We start from the raw sequence: 19,272 nt of genomic DNA on the forward strand, positions 1-19,272 counted from the left end.
CCGGCAGAACCAGTGCTCAGGGAGGGGCGGCCATCTGCTGCGACCGGTTGGGAGAAGACAGAGATTAATATAAGATATGATTCAATGCAGAGAGGTCTATTAACACATAGTGAGTGAGAAAGGTGACTGGAAAGGAAAAACTCAATGCATCATGGGAATCCCCGGCAGCCTACGTCTATTGCAGCATAACTAAGGGAGGATTCAGGGTCACCTGGTCCAGCCCTAACTATATGCTTTAGCAAAAAGGAAAGTTTTAAGCCTAATCTTAAAAGTAGAGATAGTGTCTGTCTCCCGAATCCAAACTGGAAGCTGGTTCCACAGAAGAGGGGCCTGAAAACTGAAGGCTCTCCCTCCCATTCTACTTTTAAATACTCTAGGAACAACAAGTAGGCCTGCAGAGCGAGAGCGAAGTGCTCTAATAGGGTGATATGGTACTACAAGGTCATTAAGATAAGATGGGGCCTGATTATTTAAGACCTTGTATGTGAGGAGCAGGATTTTGAATTCAATTCTGGATTTAACAGGAAGCCAATGAAGGGAAGCCAAAACAGGAGAAATATGCTCTCTCTTTCTAGTCCCTGTCAGTACTCTTGCTGCAGCATTTTGGATTAGCTGAAGGCTTTTCAGGAGTTTTTGGACATCCTGATAATAATGAATTACAGTAGTCCAGCCTGGAAGTAATAAATGCATGAACTAGTTTTTCAGCGTCACTCTGAGACAGGATATTTCTAATTTTAGAGATGTTGTGCAAATGGAAGAAAGCAGTCTTACATATTTGTTTAATATGTGCGTTGAAGGACATGTCCTGGTCAAAAATGACTCCAAGGTTCCTCACAGTTTTACAGCTTAGTCAGTGCGAGTGAGATTCGGAGAACCTCAAAAAGTAAAGTGTGCTGTTAGCACAATTCAGTGGAATTCTGAGGTGTGCAGAATAAACAGGAATAGAGACTGGACTGTCCCCCCCTCTCTGTTCCTGAGAGAAATGTTGTCTTTCTTTCTAGGTATTATTGTTTTGTGTTTTGGATCAAATGAAGGCATTTCAGGGATGAAGACATTTCTTATAATGTTAGGTGTAACATAATACTGCAGAAGTTACTCTTGATACTTCTGGTACATTTTGATGGTAAAACTGACAACACAGGGCCTTTATTTGTAATGAAATATGTATGTACATGATAATGCTGTTTGTTTCACTACCTTCCACTACAATGAAAATCTTTTCCTTCTTATTATCTTGTAGTAAAATGTTCCACAATTTCATCTTGTTGTTCCTACACTTTTTGTGAGAAAATGTGCTGTGCTGAAAAGTGCGACTCAAACTCTACCTTCTGCTCTTTTTGTGTGTTTATGCAGATTTGACACTACTACCTCATGTTGTTCCATATTTGTTTAACATGCCTGTGTGCATTTGTGTGCAAGTGTGTGTTCTTTCTGCTCGCAGCGGTTCACATTTAGGTCACACTGGTGCTGTAGTGCTGCACGGGTTACATCACAGACTTGATCTCGTAACTCGACCTCTGTTTTTCTCTGGTCTCACTTTCTGTGTCTTTCCTATTTTTAGTGTAACATTCAGTAGAAAGTATGCCTCTACTTGCCCACAATGACATATTACTGCAGGTGTCAATAATATCAGGTTACTGTCTGATCATTCGTTTAAGTCTATAACTAAAACAAATTGGCACACAAAGCTCTCTGTACATGTTAAATTACCACACTAACCGACTTCAGTACTGTCCTCCTGTGCTCCTTTTAGCTACTCTGGCATCATCATTGAACGTGACATCCTGATGCAGAAGTACATCCATCTGGTCCAGATCATGGAGACTGAGAAGGTTGCAGCCAATCAGCTTCGTACTCAGCTTGAGGACCAGGACACAGAGATTGAGAGGCTCAAAGCAGAAGTATGCATGAGTGCATCTGCATGGCTACATAAATGCACATATTGTCACACACAGGCACCCACATGCACTCTAAAATCAAAGCATGCAGATTCCTAAATTAAATCACAGCAGGACTCCACTGATTCTGGGGCCTATTATTTGGGATTTTTCTTTTTTTTACCTTTTAAAATGTTCCCATGAATGTTTTATATTTTGTTATATTTTGCACATTTTTTCATATGGACGCTGTTGTTGTGTTGTTGCAGATTACAGTATTGAACAAAGCCAAGGAAAGGATGCAGCCGCACCAGAACAACCAAGACGAGGAAGACCCCGATATTAAAAAAATTAAAATGGTAAAGAATTGTAACTGCATATTAAAATGTAGAGAGACAAGGTTGTGAGAGAAACTTAGTGTGCAATGGCTATGCAGGTGCAGAGTTTCATGCGTGGCTGGCTGTGTCGGAGGAAGTGGAAAATCATTGTCCAGGACTATATCTGTTCCCCTCACGCTGAGAGCATGAGGAAGAGGAACCATATTGTGTTTAACATGGTGGAAGCAGAGACAGAATACGTGCACCAGCTTTCCATCCTGGTGAATTGCTTCCTTAGGCCGCTCCGTATGGCCGCCAGTTCCAAGAAACCTCCCATTCGCCATGATGATGTTAGCAGCATCTTCCTCAACAGGTGCAACTCTCTTTTTTTGTTTTGCGTAACTTTTCACACAAATCCTGTATTTCAGCTGTTTGTAATAGTTTATAATAAAGTTTGTAATAAACTATATACTAGATATAAAATACTGATGTCACACATCGATTTCTGAACAAATATGAGAATGTAGTAAGTCATCAGCTAACACTTGCCAGCCTGGTTAGCAAACGGCTTCTATAAACTGTCTAGGTGTAACGCACCAAACCTAGATCCTTCTTGCGGCCTTCCTGGCCTTATAGTTATACTACTAAACTCATTCTTGGTGAATTGAACTCACTCCTCTCTCTCTCTCTCTCGCTATGAAGTGAGACCATCATGTTTCTGCATGAAATCTTCCATCAAGGTCTGAAGGCCCGAATTGCCAACTGGCCTACTCTAGTTCTGGGTGAGTGTTTCCAAGCTTACACTTTTTTTAACATAAGCTGTGGTCAGAAGGTTCTACTACTACATGTATAGAGACAAAAAAACAAAAACAAAAAAAAAACCCACACACCTCTGATTTACATGTAGCTCATCTCCTTGTGTATCAAAGCTTCCAGTGGAGCTTTCTGACTGCTTGCATAGAACAGGGTGGTCTGTGGAAGTAGACTAGAGTGGTACATGATAAATGAACTGGTTCTTTTCTGCACTTCCTGAGTACTCAACAAGTTGCCTCATTCAGTCAAGCACTTTTTTAATGCAAGTGCTTTTTGTCTAACATTCACACAAACATTCATATGTCCAATGGATGCACTGAAGAGCAACTTAGGAATGGCATCTTGCCCAGGAATATTTAGCATGTAGACTGCAGCAGTGTCAGGGATTGAACCACCAACCTCCTAATTAGTAGATGACTTACTCAACCTCCTGAGCTACAGCCACCCCAAGTTGCTGTCTGAAATCTTGATTGGATAGAAGGCACGTGGGTAGAAAAAGCATGGAAAAAAGTGCCGGTGTTAATGGGTGAGTTAGACATGTTGTATATATTTGAGTGGTAGAGTAGAAAGTGCTGTACAAGAATCTGTCCATTTTTTATTTACCATGGTCAAGGCTAATGATGAGAACTGAGTTTCTGACAGCAAGACAGAAAACAAATAGAAGTTTTAAGTTTGGAAACATGAAGCCAGCAGGAGCTTTCACCAGGAGCGTGTTAATGGTTTCTTTGTTAGATTCACTGGGTTGTTCACCATTAATGAATGCAAACTTCTACTATTACATCCTAAGGCATCTGAGGAAGAGCTTTTGGTGCAAATGAGCTAAAGTGCAGCATGTGTCATCAGGTGCCTGCTCATAGCATATCAAAGGAGCAGGATTATTTGCAAAGTTGTTTTTTTTTTTAGGTGAATGCAAAATGAGATTGTTTAATGGATTTTTGTTTTGGTCAGAATGGGACAAACAGGGATCGATCTGCAAATTAGCAGAAGACATGGGATTGATGCAGGAATGCTTGAACAGATAACTTGAAAGGGAGATCAACCAAACTGATTACTTTATCAGGTGTGCCTGTCTAGTTGTGGGTTGGACCGACGCTTGCCTTCAGAACTTCCTTAATTCTTCATGGCAGTGATTCAACAAAGTGCTGGAATTCATCTGAGATTTTCACATTTACACAATAGCAGCATGCAGCTGGTTGCACGTTTCCCGTTTTCACCAAATCCCGAAGGTGCTCTATTGGACTGAGATCTGGTGATTGTGGAGGCCATTTCTAGTACATTGAACTAAACATGTAATGTGATGGGATGAACAGGGTTACCAAAAGTACTGAAGCAGGCTGTGGTCCTAAGGAGCCCACAGTGTGCCAAGAAACCATCCTGAACACCACCATCATCAGCCTGAACATGGCACATGATAGATGGCAGGACAGATGGCCTGTGTGAATTGTGGGCTCACTTTCTTGTTCTTCACTGACAAGACTAACACCCAGTATGGTTTTCTGCTGCTGTAGATCATCTGCTTCAAGGTTTGATGTGTTGTGTGTTCAGATTTCAGAAATACCTTGTTTGTAACAAGGTGAGTTACTGTTGCCTTACTATCAGTTTGAAGCTGTCTGGCCATTCTATTCTGAAGTCATCAACAAGATATTTTTGCATCACGCCAGATATGTTCTCCACTGGCCATTTTCCATGAACCCTAGACATTGTTATGTAGAACAATATCAGTGCATCAGCAGTGTGTGAAATACTCAAAGCAGCCTGTTTGCAGACAATAATCATACCACGCATCAAGTCACTTAAATCTTGCTTATTCAATACATTGTTTGAATTTAGCAGGTCTTCTTGACCATGGTCACGTTGATAAATGCACTGAATTGCTGCATTGTGATTTGTATGAAGTAGATATGTGTGGGCCACAAATAAAGTGGCCCATTATTATAAATCACTTTTTTGTTTTTTTGCTTTTTATAGTAGAATAACCTTTTGATAATACATTGTGTAGTATGCAGGTTTGAGATTTAACCTCCTAAGACCTGAACTCTTCAATGGCATGCATTTTAAGTTCTCTTTGATATTTGGACATATTGGGACATGATGAATGTAAAAACAAAGAATTAGAAGATTTTTTTTTCTACCCGATTTTTGTTTCTGAGAAAAATGAGATCCACAATTGAGGGCATTTGTTTTAAATTTCGATAGAACAGTGGCAGTATAACGTCCTCGTAAGTGGATATCATGCCCTTGTAGAGCAAAATTTAGTATTTGGGTCTAGACAACCCAAAATGTGATGTCCACCACATGTGGACGCCAGGTCCTAGGAGGTTAAATATACATCTTGGATTTTTACATGTGATCTTTTTTTTAAGCTTAATAAAATCTAGAAAACCTTCAATGATGTTGTCTTTTAAACTTCTTTTTGACACCCAGCGGACCTGTTTGACATTCTACTGCCGATGCTGAACATTTACCAGGAGTTTGTGCGTAACCACCAGTACAGTCTTCAGGTGCTGGCAAACTGTAAACAGAACAGAGACTTTGACAAGCTGCTGAAACAGTATGAATCCAACGCAGCCTGCGAGGGTCGGATGCTGGAGACATTCCTCACTTATCCAATGCTTCAGGTACTTTTTACATTAAACAATGTAATCCATTAGCTGCTGTTATAAAAACTATGTAATATGCTTAACTGTAAGGCTTAATAATTTGCAACAAACACTGATGATACAATAAATAAAGACAGCGTTATATAGTCAAAGTATAATATTTAGTCATATAACATGGTTACTTTTAAATGCCTTGACCTGATATATTTGCCCTCATATACTGTGTATGAGCTCAAATGGCAGGATAGTAAATTTATTTGCATTAATCTAAATAACTTTGTTTTTTCATCATTCACAAAGATCTCTAATATCTTCGTTTCAGTCTGTGGTGGGGCGTGGTCTGCAGTGCCACTGCAGGGGAGGCAGACACCTGAGCGGCATCTGCAATCACGCCTCGTCGGCTTAAAGGCTGAACTAGGTCCTGCAGTGTTGGTGTTGTTGTGTGTGGCTGCAAAGCTGCAGCCGTCTGAAGTGTAATGCAACCGTATTAATAATAGATGCTGAAAAGCATGAGTACATGGTTTGGTCTGTGGTGGATCTTTCACACAGTCTCTTATTTAAAAAGTTAATTTCCCATTCGGAACTTTTTTGGAATAGCTTGGATGGGATTTCATGGTTTAACCATTTACAATAAATTCCTACAGAAGTGCTGTGTGTATTTCACAAATAGTCACATGGGTTTTTTTACATTTTAGATTCCCCGTTACATCAGAACTCTCCACGAGCTGCTGGCGCACACACCTCATGAGCATGTGGAGCGCAAGAGTCTTGAGTTTGCCAAATCCAAACTGGAGGAACTGTCAAAGTCAGTGTGTGCTTATGAATACAGTTTAAGAAAATGATTGTATTGATTAAATACTCAGACTGTTGTTGAATAATAATAAAAATATGGTTAGCTTGAATCAGTTATTTGGTTTCTGAGGTTTATATGAACCACGTAAACATGAGTTACCAGTGTTCTGCTTAAAATTGGCTTCGCCTGCAGCACATAACTGCCTCAATAGCCTCAGTACTGATGTAGTACATGAAAAATGACAGTGCACTAGACTAGAGCGTGCAAAAAAAGAAAAGAAAAAAAACAACAACAACAGTGTTTGAAAAGTAGTGAAAGTTCTTAAACTCTTCATTATATAGAAACAATTACCCCATATTAGATTTCATATTAGAAACAAAGTGGCTATTGAAAGGAGAACGGTAAAGATTTTATGCTGGCAATAATTAGGTGGAAAATGAAAAGGAAGACAAGTATCTACCAAGCTACTTAAGTGAAATGGCAACACGCCATCTAACAGAAGTTAAGCAATCTCTAGATGTTGTTTAAGTAGTAGGAGTACTGTGAGTCATGTTGTGGCTTTAAAAAGTTACATTTCTCAGAACAAGAATGCTATTTTAAGACATTGTTTTAATCCTGAGAGCAGTGTATTAAAAGGTAATGGTTTGCAATTATTCTTTAAAAACTGCAAAATGGGAATCTGCAGGTTTAAATTTTGTGAGAGAAACCCATATATTTCTGATTTATCAGACACCTCCAAAGAAGCAGCGTGTGAAGTGCATGCTGATGATGTAGTCAGTAATATAACAGCAAAACCTTCTAGGAAAAAAAACAAACCCAAAAAACTGTATCAGTGTGTTCCTCGTAAGTAAACTATGGAATAATTATTCAATACTTATAGATCAGAAATAAACTAATTTAAAAGTTTGGGAGTAATACTTGAGCCAGGCAACCAAATCAACAATGTCAAGCTACAAACAAGCTTTAAAAACAATTTGGATTAGAAACCAGTACAATTAGAATCATTTTAAATTTTGGAGGTTTATATGTTAAGCTTTGATGAATGTCTGGCTGTGTAATCTTTGGACTTCTATGAAATTGCTGTAGGCAAACCTGAGTTCGTGGATCGAATTAGGTTGATGTCTACTCTTCGTTATAGTCAGCTTTCAACAGGCTTTAGGTGTAATGGTCTGTTTGCAGCAGGCAGGAGTAGAGGACCCAAAATGCAGATTTCTGGAGGCAAACGTGGAGGCACAGCAAAAAAAAACAAAAAAACTGACTAAACTGAGAAAACAAATAACTAGCAGCCAGGCTGGCAGACACAACACACGGCAGAGAATGATGGCAATCATAGATAGACCAAGGAAAACAGAGGGCTTAAATACAGAGAGTGATAACGAGGGAAATTAGACACAGGAGGAGAGCACAGCTGGGAGTAATCGAACATGACGAGACCAAGGGGAAGCAAAACTGAAAATATTAACATGGGACGTAGAATGGCAATGCAGACCTGACACTGAGATAGAGACATGAAAAAGGCATAACACTGAATAAAGGAAAGGCATATTAAACAGAACCTAAGACTGGAAATCAGGAGATACTAAAGAACTTAGGGCGCTAGAAATATAAACAAACAAAATAAAAACTAGACCTAGGCACACTAACATTAGCCATGAAGGAAAATATTTTTAAAGAGCATGACTAGCAGACCAGAACATCCATTGTCCATCCATCATTGTTTGTTTTGGCAGGATGATACATGATGAAGTCAGCGACACAGAGAACATCAGGAAGAATTTGGCCATTGAAAGGATGATTGTAGAGGGCTGTGACATCCTTTTAGACACAAGTCAAACTTTCATCAGACAAGGTGAGCTTCTGTCTTTGTATTTCATGCTTTACCAAGTCATGTTATTCCAGTTCTTAATCAGTTTACTCATTCTCATTGTTTGTGGGCAGGTTCTCTCATCCATTTACCATCCAGCAGTGAACGGGGTGTTCTCAGTAAGGTGCGCCTGGGCTCTCTCTCACTGAGGAAGGAAGGAGAGAGACAATGTTTTCTCTTTACCAAACACTTCCTCATCTGTACCCGAACATCGGGAGGGAAGCTTCACTTGCTCAAGGTCAGCTTCACCTGTTCACAACTTTGCATTTTATTTATTCAGTGGGCAGTGCCCTTTGGTTTGAAAACTCTTTGCTAAGGTAGACCTAACCAGCACTGATGTATTAAAAGTTTTAAACCACTAAGCATAATATCAAAAATAAAACAATAGTAAAAGCCAACTGGTGGTCTTTAAAGGTTCAACAATTATACCATTTTTCAAGGTTAAAATGAGCAAAATCAAAATGAAAACTAAAAGGAGCCATCTTGGTTCCATTGTGGTTAGCATGTTCATGAATATTATTTCCCATCAAAGCAGAAAACTTGAATGCCTTCCTTGCTCTGTTTTTGCATCACACACACAAAAGATAACGGTCTTGTGATTTAAGATAATAAGGAAAAATATTAAAGGAAACATATGCTAATTCCCATCTCAACATTTTTATTATTGGAATCTTCCATGATTCATACTTCAAAATATTTTTAACTCACACCAGGCTTTGGTGTAGCCCCTCAGTTTGCTATCTGTCTGATACAAACCATATCTATATGATCCAAGCCACAGACTTCTAGTAAATGGTCGGTATTTATATAGCGCTTTACTAGTCCCTGAGGAAAGTGCTTTACACTGTCCAAGTCGGGGCTCGAACCGGCAACCTTCCGATTACAAGGCAAACTCCCAAATCTTGAGCCACGATCGCCTTCTCTGTTATTTGCAGAGAACACAAGGATGTCTCTAAGTGCACATTGTACCAGGACATGTTAGTTCGCAGGTTGATGATTAATATGGTAATTGCATCATCAGATTTGCAGCTGCATGTTCTGGACACTTGGGTGAAGAGAGGAGCTGTGGTGGTGAGTTTGATCAGGTGATGGGGGAGGATGCTGGACAGACCTGGCACACCCAAACATATTGTGAGGGTGTGTTGGGAATGCCTGGCAGAGGCCCTGATCTGTGAGATCTATAACTCCCACCTCCTGCTGAACTTCAAAAGCATTCCAAGGGAGGCTGGGGACATTGAGTCCAAATGGACATTGTTCAGCACCTCCATTGCTGAGGCTGTAGCAAGGAGCTGTGGCTGCAAGGTGGTTGGTCCCTGCCATGGTGACTTTGGCCAAACCAGTGGGGTTCTGGAAATACTGTCTGGAGCTATGGGGCAACGTCTCTGATTTGGCAGACTGGGGTGGTGGTTCCTCTCTTTAAGAAGGGAGACCAGAGGATCTGCTCCAACTATAGGGGTTCACACTACTCAGCCTCTCTTGGAAGGTCTATGCCACCGTACTAGAGAAGAGAGGATGTAGATTAGTTGAACTTTGAATACAGGAGGAACAATCCAGTTTTTGTCCTGGATGCAGTACACTGGACCAGCTCTTTATCCTTTCAAGGATATTTGAGGAATATTTGAGGAAATGTTAAAAACAGCAATCAGCTGCTTCCTAATTTTTTATTTAGAAATGTTCAAATTATAAAATTAACGATTATTTTGAATTTTTACTTTGCTTTTCCCTCTTCCTTTGGGAAATATTCTTCTAAATAAAAAGTGACATAACTAACTTAAGCTGTGTTTTTTCTTCCAATAACAGCAGGGAGGAATGTTGTCCCTGATCGAGTGTACTCTGATTGAGGAACTGGATGCCACTGATGAAGACTGTGAGTGTCTTTCTTCAGTCATTATTTCCTTTTTCCATGCATAATAGCTCAACTGAGGTGCGACTAATGTTTTGGTTTGTTGTTTGTTATTTCCGACAATGCAGCAAGTCAAGGATTTAACCATCTGGAGTTTAAAATTGTGGTTGAGCCTCCTGATGGTCAGTCCTTCTCCATTGTTCTCCTGGCTCCTTCCCGCCAGGAGAAAGCTGCCTGGACAAGTGATATCAGCCAGGTAAGAAGTCAATGGTACAAAGATGGAATTGAATTTACCTACCTGTGGCAAGGTTTCATGCTTTTTTTCTGCTTTGTGTTTTAGTGCATTGATAATATCCGATGCAACGGCCTGATGACAAGCGTGTTTGAGGAAAACTCCAAAGTTTCTGTGCCACACATGATCAAGTAAGAAAAAATGAGTGAAAAAGTGCAGTATAAATAACTACAGTCGTAGTTGGAAGTTTATATATTTGTCATGGTCATAAAAAGAAGAATTGGTTGTACAACTTTGAATTTATTTTGGGAGTTTAACAATGTTAGAACTACTTCAAAGAAAGTTTCACTAACGCTGGCTAACAGCAAAAACAGAAGCACTTGTCCGATAGAAAAGTTCAGTATATGCTCAACAATTCACCTCAGTATTGCTACCACTGAATGGAAGTGAACTTAACTGAGTCATTGACTCATATTGGACTTCTTTCACAAAGATTTACCAGAGCCAGTTTTATAGGGGGGGGGAAAGCCTATACTTTGTTGACTGCAGTTTGCAATCTTACAGAATCTAGCAGTGAGATGTTGTATCTTTAAATTAACAGTACTGTGCTAAAGTTTTGAACCATTCCTGATTTCTTAAGATTTGCAATGACAATTGAAATAGAATATGGAATGAACCAGACTTTCACGTCATCATGTAGTATATTCTTAACATCCTCAAGAGGACATCCTGGGCTTTCTATTGATGCCACATTTGTGGGGGTTGGGGTACCCAACGCATATGAACTCTGTTTTAACAATAACAGGAATTGCAGTTTTGTTTTTTTTAAGTGATCATCATTTTCAGATATTGTGATTCTATTGCTAAAAATCTGATTGTTTCTTCAATTTGAGAGCCTAAACTTTGTTTTGGTAGGATTTCAGAAATAGGGTAATAGAGGAAAGGGTGAAATTGTGGTAGGAGACCCAGACCCAGAGCTGTCAAGAGATGTTGTGGAGGAAGGCCAGACATTAGAACTGGAAGGTGAAACACTCTGGAGAAGACCAGTTTTTGAGGCACCCAGGTTGCAGGCTCTGAAGGTTTTAGACATGTTTAGAAAGGGAAATAAGAACTTGTTAATTCCAATTCACACACACTCTTATCTTCCAGAGCTGTCCTTGTCCATATCAACCTAGGAGGTTTTCATTTTGCCCAAGCTCACTGTCCTCAAAATCTGGCATGTCTTCCTCTGAACTTTCACCTCTGCTGTAATGTCTGGCCTTCCTTCACCTCACCTCCTGATAGCACTAAGTATGACTCCCTTCGACTGTTCTACATAAAATCCTATGTGCCTGACTTAGTCCTCTGTTATACCATCCATGGTCATTGTCAGTGCCGTGGGTGACATGACCTAACAACCCAGGTTAAGATGAATATTAGGTATGGACATTAATAAAAAAGTTATTCGTTAAAATATATGTTTTAGTGTTCCGTTTTGTTTTCATCATCTAACTGTTTTAATATTCAGTGAATGGAAATTTTACCAGAAATGCTGGAGAACAGCCTGCAGCATCTGTTGTAGTTTTCAAGAAGTCTCGCACGTCTCCTGAGCAATCCCAGCTTATTCTTCTTTGACAAATCTGCCAAGCAGATACAGATTTGATGGTCTCTCCTCTCCCTTCCTGTGCAGGGTTCTAGAGATAGTCTTCTTCAAAACTACAATTCCCAACTTGGCTAAATTACTCACTAGTGTCTTGGCAGTTGTTATGGGGTCTTTAGGCACATCTAAGTTTTCTTTCGCTTCCAACTTCTGAACAAACAGAACAGCTTGTCATCTCTCAAAAGCAGCACATATATTATCAACTACAGATCCTATGAAAGATAATATATGGTTTAAGCTGCTGCTACATGCTGGGTGTTTTTCTGGTGGAAAAAGTCAGTCTGTGCAGCTGCATATGGGAGAACACCAGGGCTGCACAACACTATGGCTGATTAACCCCCCTAAACATTCTGATTTAACCTGACTGTGGTATTTTCTTTCTGAAGGTCTGATGCTCGACTGCATAAAGACGATGTTGACATTTGCTTCTCAAAAACGCTCAACTCCTGCAAAGTCCCGCAGATCCGATACGCCAGTGTGGAGCGCTTGCTAGAGCGTCTGACAGACCTGCGCTTCCTCTCCATAGATTTCCTCAACACATTCCTCCACACTTACAGGATCTTCACCACAGCTACTGTGGTCATCGACAAGCTGGCTGACATCTATAAGAAGCCGTTCACCTCCATACCTGTAAGGTATATGTCATCATTTGTAACAGGCATCCAAATATTCATGAATCCTCTATGTATTTCCCCCCTTCATGTTTAGCACGTATAGCTGCCAGCAGCACGTCTTTCCATTTCCACATTTTGTGTTGCTCCTTTCATCCTCCTCATTCCTTCCTCTTTCCATGCTCTTTTTGTTCTGTCACTGCCCCAGAATTGAGCAACATTCATGTGACCGTCTGTCCATCATGTCACTCTGTCCTGACTACAGTCTGAAGATCACACAGCTTGCACTGGACCAGTCCAAGTAAAGACCCTCAGTAGGACTGATGAATCATTTGAGTGTGTTCTTGTCAAGCACTGCACATCAGCTAGTTTCCTTTCTCTTAGATCCCTGGAGCTCTTCTTTGCAACCAACCAGGGCGTGTGGGGAACTGACCCTTTGAACAACAAATCGCCAAGGCTGTGCCGCAAGTTTTCCTCTCCTCCTCCTCTGTCCATCCCCTCTCGTACCGCTTCCCCTGTGCATTGCCGAAAGCTCTCCCTGAACTCCCCTATCAGTGTGAAAACAGGAGCCCTAGACCTGTCCACCACTCGTTCCTCTTCTGCAGCCAACTCCCCAACCTCTAGTCACAGCCCATCCATCGCCTCTCCTCCACCTGGCTCTACCAGAGCGCCCTCTGGCTTTTCCTCCCCTCCACCCACCGCCACAAGGTCTCCTAGCCTCCCTCAGGCCTCTGGGGTATCCTCACCACCCCCTGTCTCCACCAAGGCACCGCTGGATCTCAGCCGTGGTCCTAGTTCCCCAGAGCTGAGTCCAGCTGCAGGGGAGGATGCCAGTGGAGAGCTGCCTCGCATTGATGCCTTCTGTGGGAAGCTGAGGCGCAGCTTCCGCAGGGGTGGGTATCTGCAATACAAAGACATATGAGTCACACTCTGTGAGACCCCTATATCAACACATTTGTAAGCACATGCCTGAGAGTCAACTAGTATAAAATAATACATTAAAAACAAGTATGTTTAAAAATTTGTATCATCTGTTTCAGAAGTAGTCTTACATTTTTCTCCTCTAATGAACTTTTTCTCCTCTAATCATTCATTTATTCCTGATAAGGCTTGCCCACCTAAACAGACTCAGTGAAAGACATAAATGGGTCACCATTACCCAACACAGGAATAATCGTACTCTTACATCACCATCTGGCTACAGCTGACAGCCTGCTCACTATAAAAACAGCACTGAAGCATTAGATCAGAAAATCTCTAACAAACAACAAGGAAGAGAATGACAATAAGGAGATAAAGAGAGCTTTCTACTTTGCTATTGACCCTCTCCAAAGTCCAATAGCAGTCAGAAGAGCAGCTTGTAATCCACAAGTTCAATCATTCACATGAACACTCTGTCTGGTGTTCATTTGAAGGTTGCTTTCTTTTTTGAACACATAGCTTAGTTATCTGTGGAGCCTTTTAGATTAAAAATAATAACAATTATAATTTTCTAACTGTCGGTACGGTACATACAGAGGGAAAAAGGGGCTGGAGATGACACAGGGACATAAGCACAAACAGAACAAGATGACTGGGGGGAAAACAAATGACAGAAGGAATCGGTCACAAGGGGAAAACGTGTAAACAAGAGGAGGAGATGGGAGACAGAGACTGAAACACATGAACGGTTAGGGAGACTTAAACACAGGGGGTGAAGATACAAGGGGAACCTAATAAACAAAGAACTAACATGGCAACCTAAGCAAAATAGAATGAGCTTTAGCTAACTAAATGAGACTAAAACATAAACAACGAATATCAAAATACAAGGAAACTCAAAACACTGGGTCACACAGCAATTTGTTTTGGTGGTCTTTGATGTCACTTAACTGCCTCTAGTCTCTTGACCCATGTTCCAGTGTCTTGGATTATAGGTGGCCGTGACTGTCCTTGTTCTGCTCTGGGGTTTCACTGCAAACTGGAGGACCATTCTATCCTGAACCTGCAGCAGGCAGAGAACAGGTTTATATGCTGCCTTGAAAAGATTACTAACACTGCAGAGCAGAACAAGGGGGGAAGGGGGGGGTCTTAGGGACTAGGAAACGTTTTGTATCAGAGACAACACAAACTTCAGTACTGTCACGACTAGGTTCAAGCTGCTAATCCCCTCATTATCCCTGTTAATCAGAATATCATTTTTGGTTTTTCTTACATTGTTTTCCCCAGTCTTAGGAGTCAGGCAGCAAAGAAAGAAATCATTCTGATGCACATCATAAAGTACACACATTTTTTTTTTTCAAAAAAGTTTCTCCTAAATGTATGTTTAGAGTACAGTTAGGGTTAGGGCCTTTGAAATCTATGTCATCATAGATCTCAAAGGGTTAAGAGACTAGGTTACCAGTGTAACAGTAATTGGGGTTGTGTTTGGTCCATGTCACTTGGGATTGCTTGGCGGCTCAGTTAACTTGTTAATCTTAGATAGGAGATGGCTTATTTTCAGCATGTGCTTGATAGTCCCTAATAATATTTTAAGTTACTTTTGTTCTCTGTGTGTTTTACACTCCCACATGATTGTTTTCTACCCTCAGTACTGTATACTCATTAAAAAATGCTCCAATACTTGTTTCAGATGTTACATGCAGTATATTCCTTAACAGCTGTCCTGGAGTCAGTATCCCTGGACAAATTCATTCCTGAGTCACCAGCTACCAGTGAGCCAGGTGACACATCCCCCTGCCGCTCGCCTTCAACACCGAGGCATCTCCGCTACCGTCAATCGGGAGGTACCAAATACACACACACACACACACACACACACACACACACACACACACACACACACACACACACACACAATTTTCTAAATCTCTAGAGGCATGGAAAACAATGAGTACACTAAACATGGTTTTATTTTTTCATGGTGCAGCATAGAAAATATATTTGTTGAAACTGATTCATTTCATTATTTCATGAAAAATATTAGCTTATCTTAAATTTTATGGCAGCAAGATGTTTCAAAAATGTTGGGATCTGAGTATGGCAGCATGGCAGCTGAGGCAGACCCTTTTTAATGGTCAAGGTGGCTGACAATAGAGGTGTAACCCCTACCAGTTACACTTCTATTGTAATTTTATAGTTATAGTAATTTTTTCTGATTTGAGGTTTGATTGCTCATTACACTGGTTGCTGGTGTACGCTGGTACTGTGTGTGTGAAGAGCTGTGGAAACCCCACAGGTACCTTCACAACACCACTTATATTTGTTTAATAATTTTATTTTTGGTGACTTTCTTTTTTTGTCCCCATGCCAAACAACTTTCACATGAGATGACTATGTAAACAGATTTGTCCTCATAATATGATGATTACCAATAACACAAACATATTTACACATTATTTATAACAGACTGTGTAAAGCGAGCAGGCTCTCTTTTTCTTGCTGTTTTTTAATGTTTTTGACTCCTTGCAGTTACATCAGGGGAGACCTCTCGCTGCTCTATGTCACCAGCTTCAGCTTTTGCAATCGCCACTGCTGCTGCTGGGCATAGCAGCTCCCAGGGTGAGCATGTCAACTCATCAAGATCCAAAGATGCACACCAGAGGAAGGGAACTGTTGCTTTGGTGTCATTTAAATTAATATTAAGAGGTTGCTAGACGTAATGATGGGCTCAAATCATCTGCTGCAAAAATGTTAGTGCTTAGAAATTCACAGCTTCTACTCTGGTATTCAAGAATGTTATACAGAAGGTAAAAAAAAAACTTTGATTCAGAGGATATTGAAATTGTTGACCCTATTTATTTGTCTCGGGACTCCATCAGGATTTTAAAAACAGTAGCTAAAAGCCTATATTTACAAACTTTTATTAGTTAAAATGTATGTGCAGTCGCCTTGTTGTGATGATGTATTTGATTGTAAAAGTCTCAAAGTTCTAATACTCTTCCATTTTTAATAGTACTATGCCTTTGTTTGTTTTTTGACATTTATATACTGTTACACTGGTGAATGCTCATATTCCATTCCCAGGGTTCCAAATTATGAGATAAATATGATTGTTTCTGGGATGGCTTCCCACAAGGTTAAAGAGAGTGTTTATGGGGATTTTTGACGATTTTTCCAGAAGTGCATTTGTGAAGTCAGACACTGATGTGGCTACCTAGTTTTCAAAACCTAATTTTTTGGAGGCAGAAAATCGAAATAAACTGTTTCCTTTAGACCAAGGGTCTCAAACTCATGGCCCACATCACCTCTGCTCATGGCCTGTATATTGACATGAAGAAAAATAATGCAATTTAGCCCGTTACTTTTTGTTAGGGAGGATTTGTTTGTTGTTTGTTGAAATATTTGTGGGTGTTTTCTTGTTTGTTTGTTTGCTTTTTGTACTACTTGAGCAATAAAGATGACAGTGTCAGCAATGGCCCACAGAAAGTTGAGGAGCTTCACCAAGGCCCAGTATAAGACAAATATGCATCAATAAATGAATCATGCAAAGCTACTCTATTAGAGTCCAAGAAAAAAAATATATAACTGGAAATGTTGTTGTTGTTTTAGTGGCTTATTATTAATTTCTTTTTTTCTTTTTTTGTTGTCCCGTTTGGATCTTTAGCCATCAGAATTGTTGTCTTAAGGCCAAGAAAGATGCCAAGCGGATTTATTTTACCAAGTGGATCATCATGGCCTTGCCATATTGGTCCATTTTATTGACCTTTATTATAATTATGAATTTATTTTATTTTCTGTTCCTACAAACGGGACAGACATGACTGGGGGTTAGGACTGGATGAAAGAAAGAGAGGGAGAGAAAGAAAAACAGAGGGGAGAAGAGACGGTGAGAAAGGGGGGAAGAAAGAAAGAAAGAAAAACAAACAAAACACCTGGATCACCTGTATGGAGGAAAAAAAAAACAGAAACGAAAACAAACAAAAAAGAGCAACATAATAAATACAGCACCATCACAATAAACTAGCTAGCAGTAGATAACAGTTTAATACTAAATATTAAACGCTATTGTGCAGCACGCAAGATAGACAGCGCACAATGTGCTTTGAGGCAGCAGCCAAGAAAGGTGTAGTCCGCATCTGTGAACACCCGTGTGTACACCTGTGTGCACACCTGTGTGGATCAGCATGCTTGTATTCCAAAGGTTTCTCCATGTAACGATCTGCTAGGGAGTGTGGGGAGCCATAGCCCCGTCCCCCAGGGCATGAAGCAGGTATGGAGGAGATCCAGGCCCCAGACATCCAGAGGCCGCAGAGTACGAGGACCCGAGTAGAGCCCCAAACGAGAGGTCACCCAGCAGCTATGGAGCAGAGGCCAGAGGGGGTTGCAGTGGCGTGCCCGCGGGCTCTGCCGGCAGCCAGCTGTGCCAGAGAGGACCGAGCTTCCGGCCCAGAGGCCCGAGGGCACCCCACCCCCCGGAAAGGGTCCAGCCGGGCCACAGGTGCCAGGCCCCGCCAGTCGGCCACCAGGAGTGAGCCGGTACATACATGAGCGCCCAGCCCCAGTCAACAAGAACCACCAACACACCAACGTCTGAGGGCATCAGCCACCGGCAGGGAGTGTGGTGAGGGGAGATAGGCCTCCGTACTTTAGAGGGCCTGAGATGTACCCATAGAGGTTGAGTCTAAGACCCAACCTGACATATAGACACAGACGAACAGGCACACACGGACACAAACGTGCATTGCCACCCCCATATACGCAACCAAATACTCGGCACTCACCCAACGTGTAGACAGACACAAATAGACACTGCACAGACAGTCACACTCCCCAAACATACTCTATATCCCAGGTCCAGGTACCCCCGCCCTCAGAGGTGCAAGCCGCACCTAGACCCAGGAGATGTAACCCTTCTCTCTGGGGTGGAGGCAAGCGGACCACCTCCTTATCTGCAGTAGCAGGGAGGCCCCGCATCCCAGACCCCAGTCTGAGGCCAGCACCTCCTCCCAGCCCCCCAGCCCTGACGGCTAACAGAACCGGGGTGAATGAAGACCTCAAACCTCCCTACGCCCACTCATATGTAGTGCTGCTGTGTGCTGTTCTAAAGTGCATTTAAAACACAGGAGAGCATGGTTCCTGCTTCCTATCAGAGAGCAGCACATCTCCTCCCGAAAACCCTCAGTGTCTATATGCATTTAAAATTGAGGGTAGGGCACCAGCGCCAGAGGTGGGTTGGAGTACACCGACCATCCTCTGGATGCTATAAAACGTGCCCACCCCCAAGGCCCTATATGTATGTGTTATGTGAGAGTGTGAGTGAGAGTGTGAGTAATGTGGATGTCTAGGTTGCAGAATAAAATTGAGGCACAGGCGGCCAGAAGGGGACAGAGGGGGAGTGCCTCCCCTGCACCCTGGTGACATACCTGCACACCAAGCCCTGTGTGTGTGTGTGGTAGAGCGGGAATAGGGAGGCAGCTGAGGATGGGGAGGGAAGAAAGGGAGGGGCAAGCAGCCTACTGGGGTCAGCTCCCTCGCTGACCCCAGTAGGCACCCCCACACTCTGGAACCCACCAGGGCAAGGGGGCCCAGGCCCATCCGGACCGGGCCCTGCAGCAGCAGCACTGCCCAGCCCCACAGAGTCCGGGGCAGCCCACCCGACTCCACCCCAGAGAAAACTGCACCCACCCCATCATCCAATCATCTCCCAAACTACACAAGACAATAGACACCCAGGTTGAGTTCATTCTCTACCTCTCCTATAT

At 41.8% G+C, this 19,272-nt stretch overlaps 1 protein-coding gene across 7 annotated transcripts in view; it reads left to right on the top strand.

Annotated features, from left to right (window-relative positions):
• Positions 1 to 19,272, top strand: part of rasgrf2a (Ras protein-specific guanine nucleotide-releasing factor 2a) — a 46,308-nt gene that overhangs the window by 12,680 nt on the left and 14,356 nt on the right. For 2 of the 7 annotated variants that reach the window (XM_042213005.1, XM_042213006.1), the window contains exons 3-18: positions 1,754 to 1,901; positions 2,147 to 2,236; positions 2,314 to 2,567; positions 2,897 to 2,976; positions 5,432 to 5,625; positions 6,303 to 6,412; positions 8,131 to 8,249; positions 8,339 to 8,502; positions 10,068 to 10,131; positions 10,236 to 10,363; positions 10,448 to 10,530; positions 12,365 to 12,613; positions 12,798 to 12,890; positions 12,974 to 13,482; positions 15,229 to 15,354; positions 16,040 to 16,129. In XM_042213005.1, the coding sequence (XP_042068939.1) occupies positions 1,754 to 1,901; positions 2,147 to 2,236; positions 2,314 to 2,567; positions 2,897 to 2,976; positions 5,432 to 5,625; positions 6,303 to 6,412; positions 8,131 to 8,249; positions 8,339 to 8,502; positions 10,068 to 10,131; positions 10,236 to 10,363; positions 10,448 to 10,530; positions 12,365 to 12,613; positions 12,798 to 12,890; positions 12,974 to 13,482; positions 15,229 to 15,354; positions 16,040 to 16,129 (2,501 nt within the window). Of the gene's footprint in view, positions 1 to 1,753; positions 1,902 to 2,146; positions 2,237 to 2,313; positions 2,568 to 2,896; positions 2,977 to 5,431; positions 5,626 to 6,302; positions 6,413 to 8,130; positions 8,250 to 8,338; positions 8,503 to 10,064; positions 10,132 to 10,235; positions 10,364 to 10,447; positions 10,531 to 12,364; positions 12,614 to 12,797; positions 12,891 to 12,973; positions 13,483 to 15,228; positions 15,355 to 16,039; positions 16,130 to 19,272 lie in introns of all 7 variants that reach the window. The other 5 variants (XM_014340823.2, XM_005944598.3, XM_042213008.1 and 2 more) reach the window with 3 other exon arrangements.

This window comes from Haplochromis burtoni, unplaced genomic scaffold (genome assembly GCF_018398535.1).
Source record: "Haplochromis burtoni strain Fernald_Lab_line unplaced genomic scaffold, NCSU_Asbu1 Contig_407, whole genome shotgun sequence".
Lineage (NCBI taxonomy): Eukaryota > Metazoa > Chordata > Actinopteri > Cichliformes > Cichlidae > Haplochromis > Haplochromis burtoni.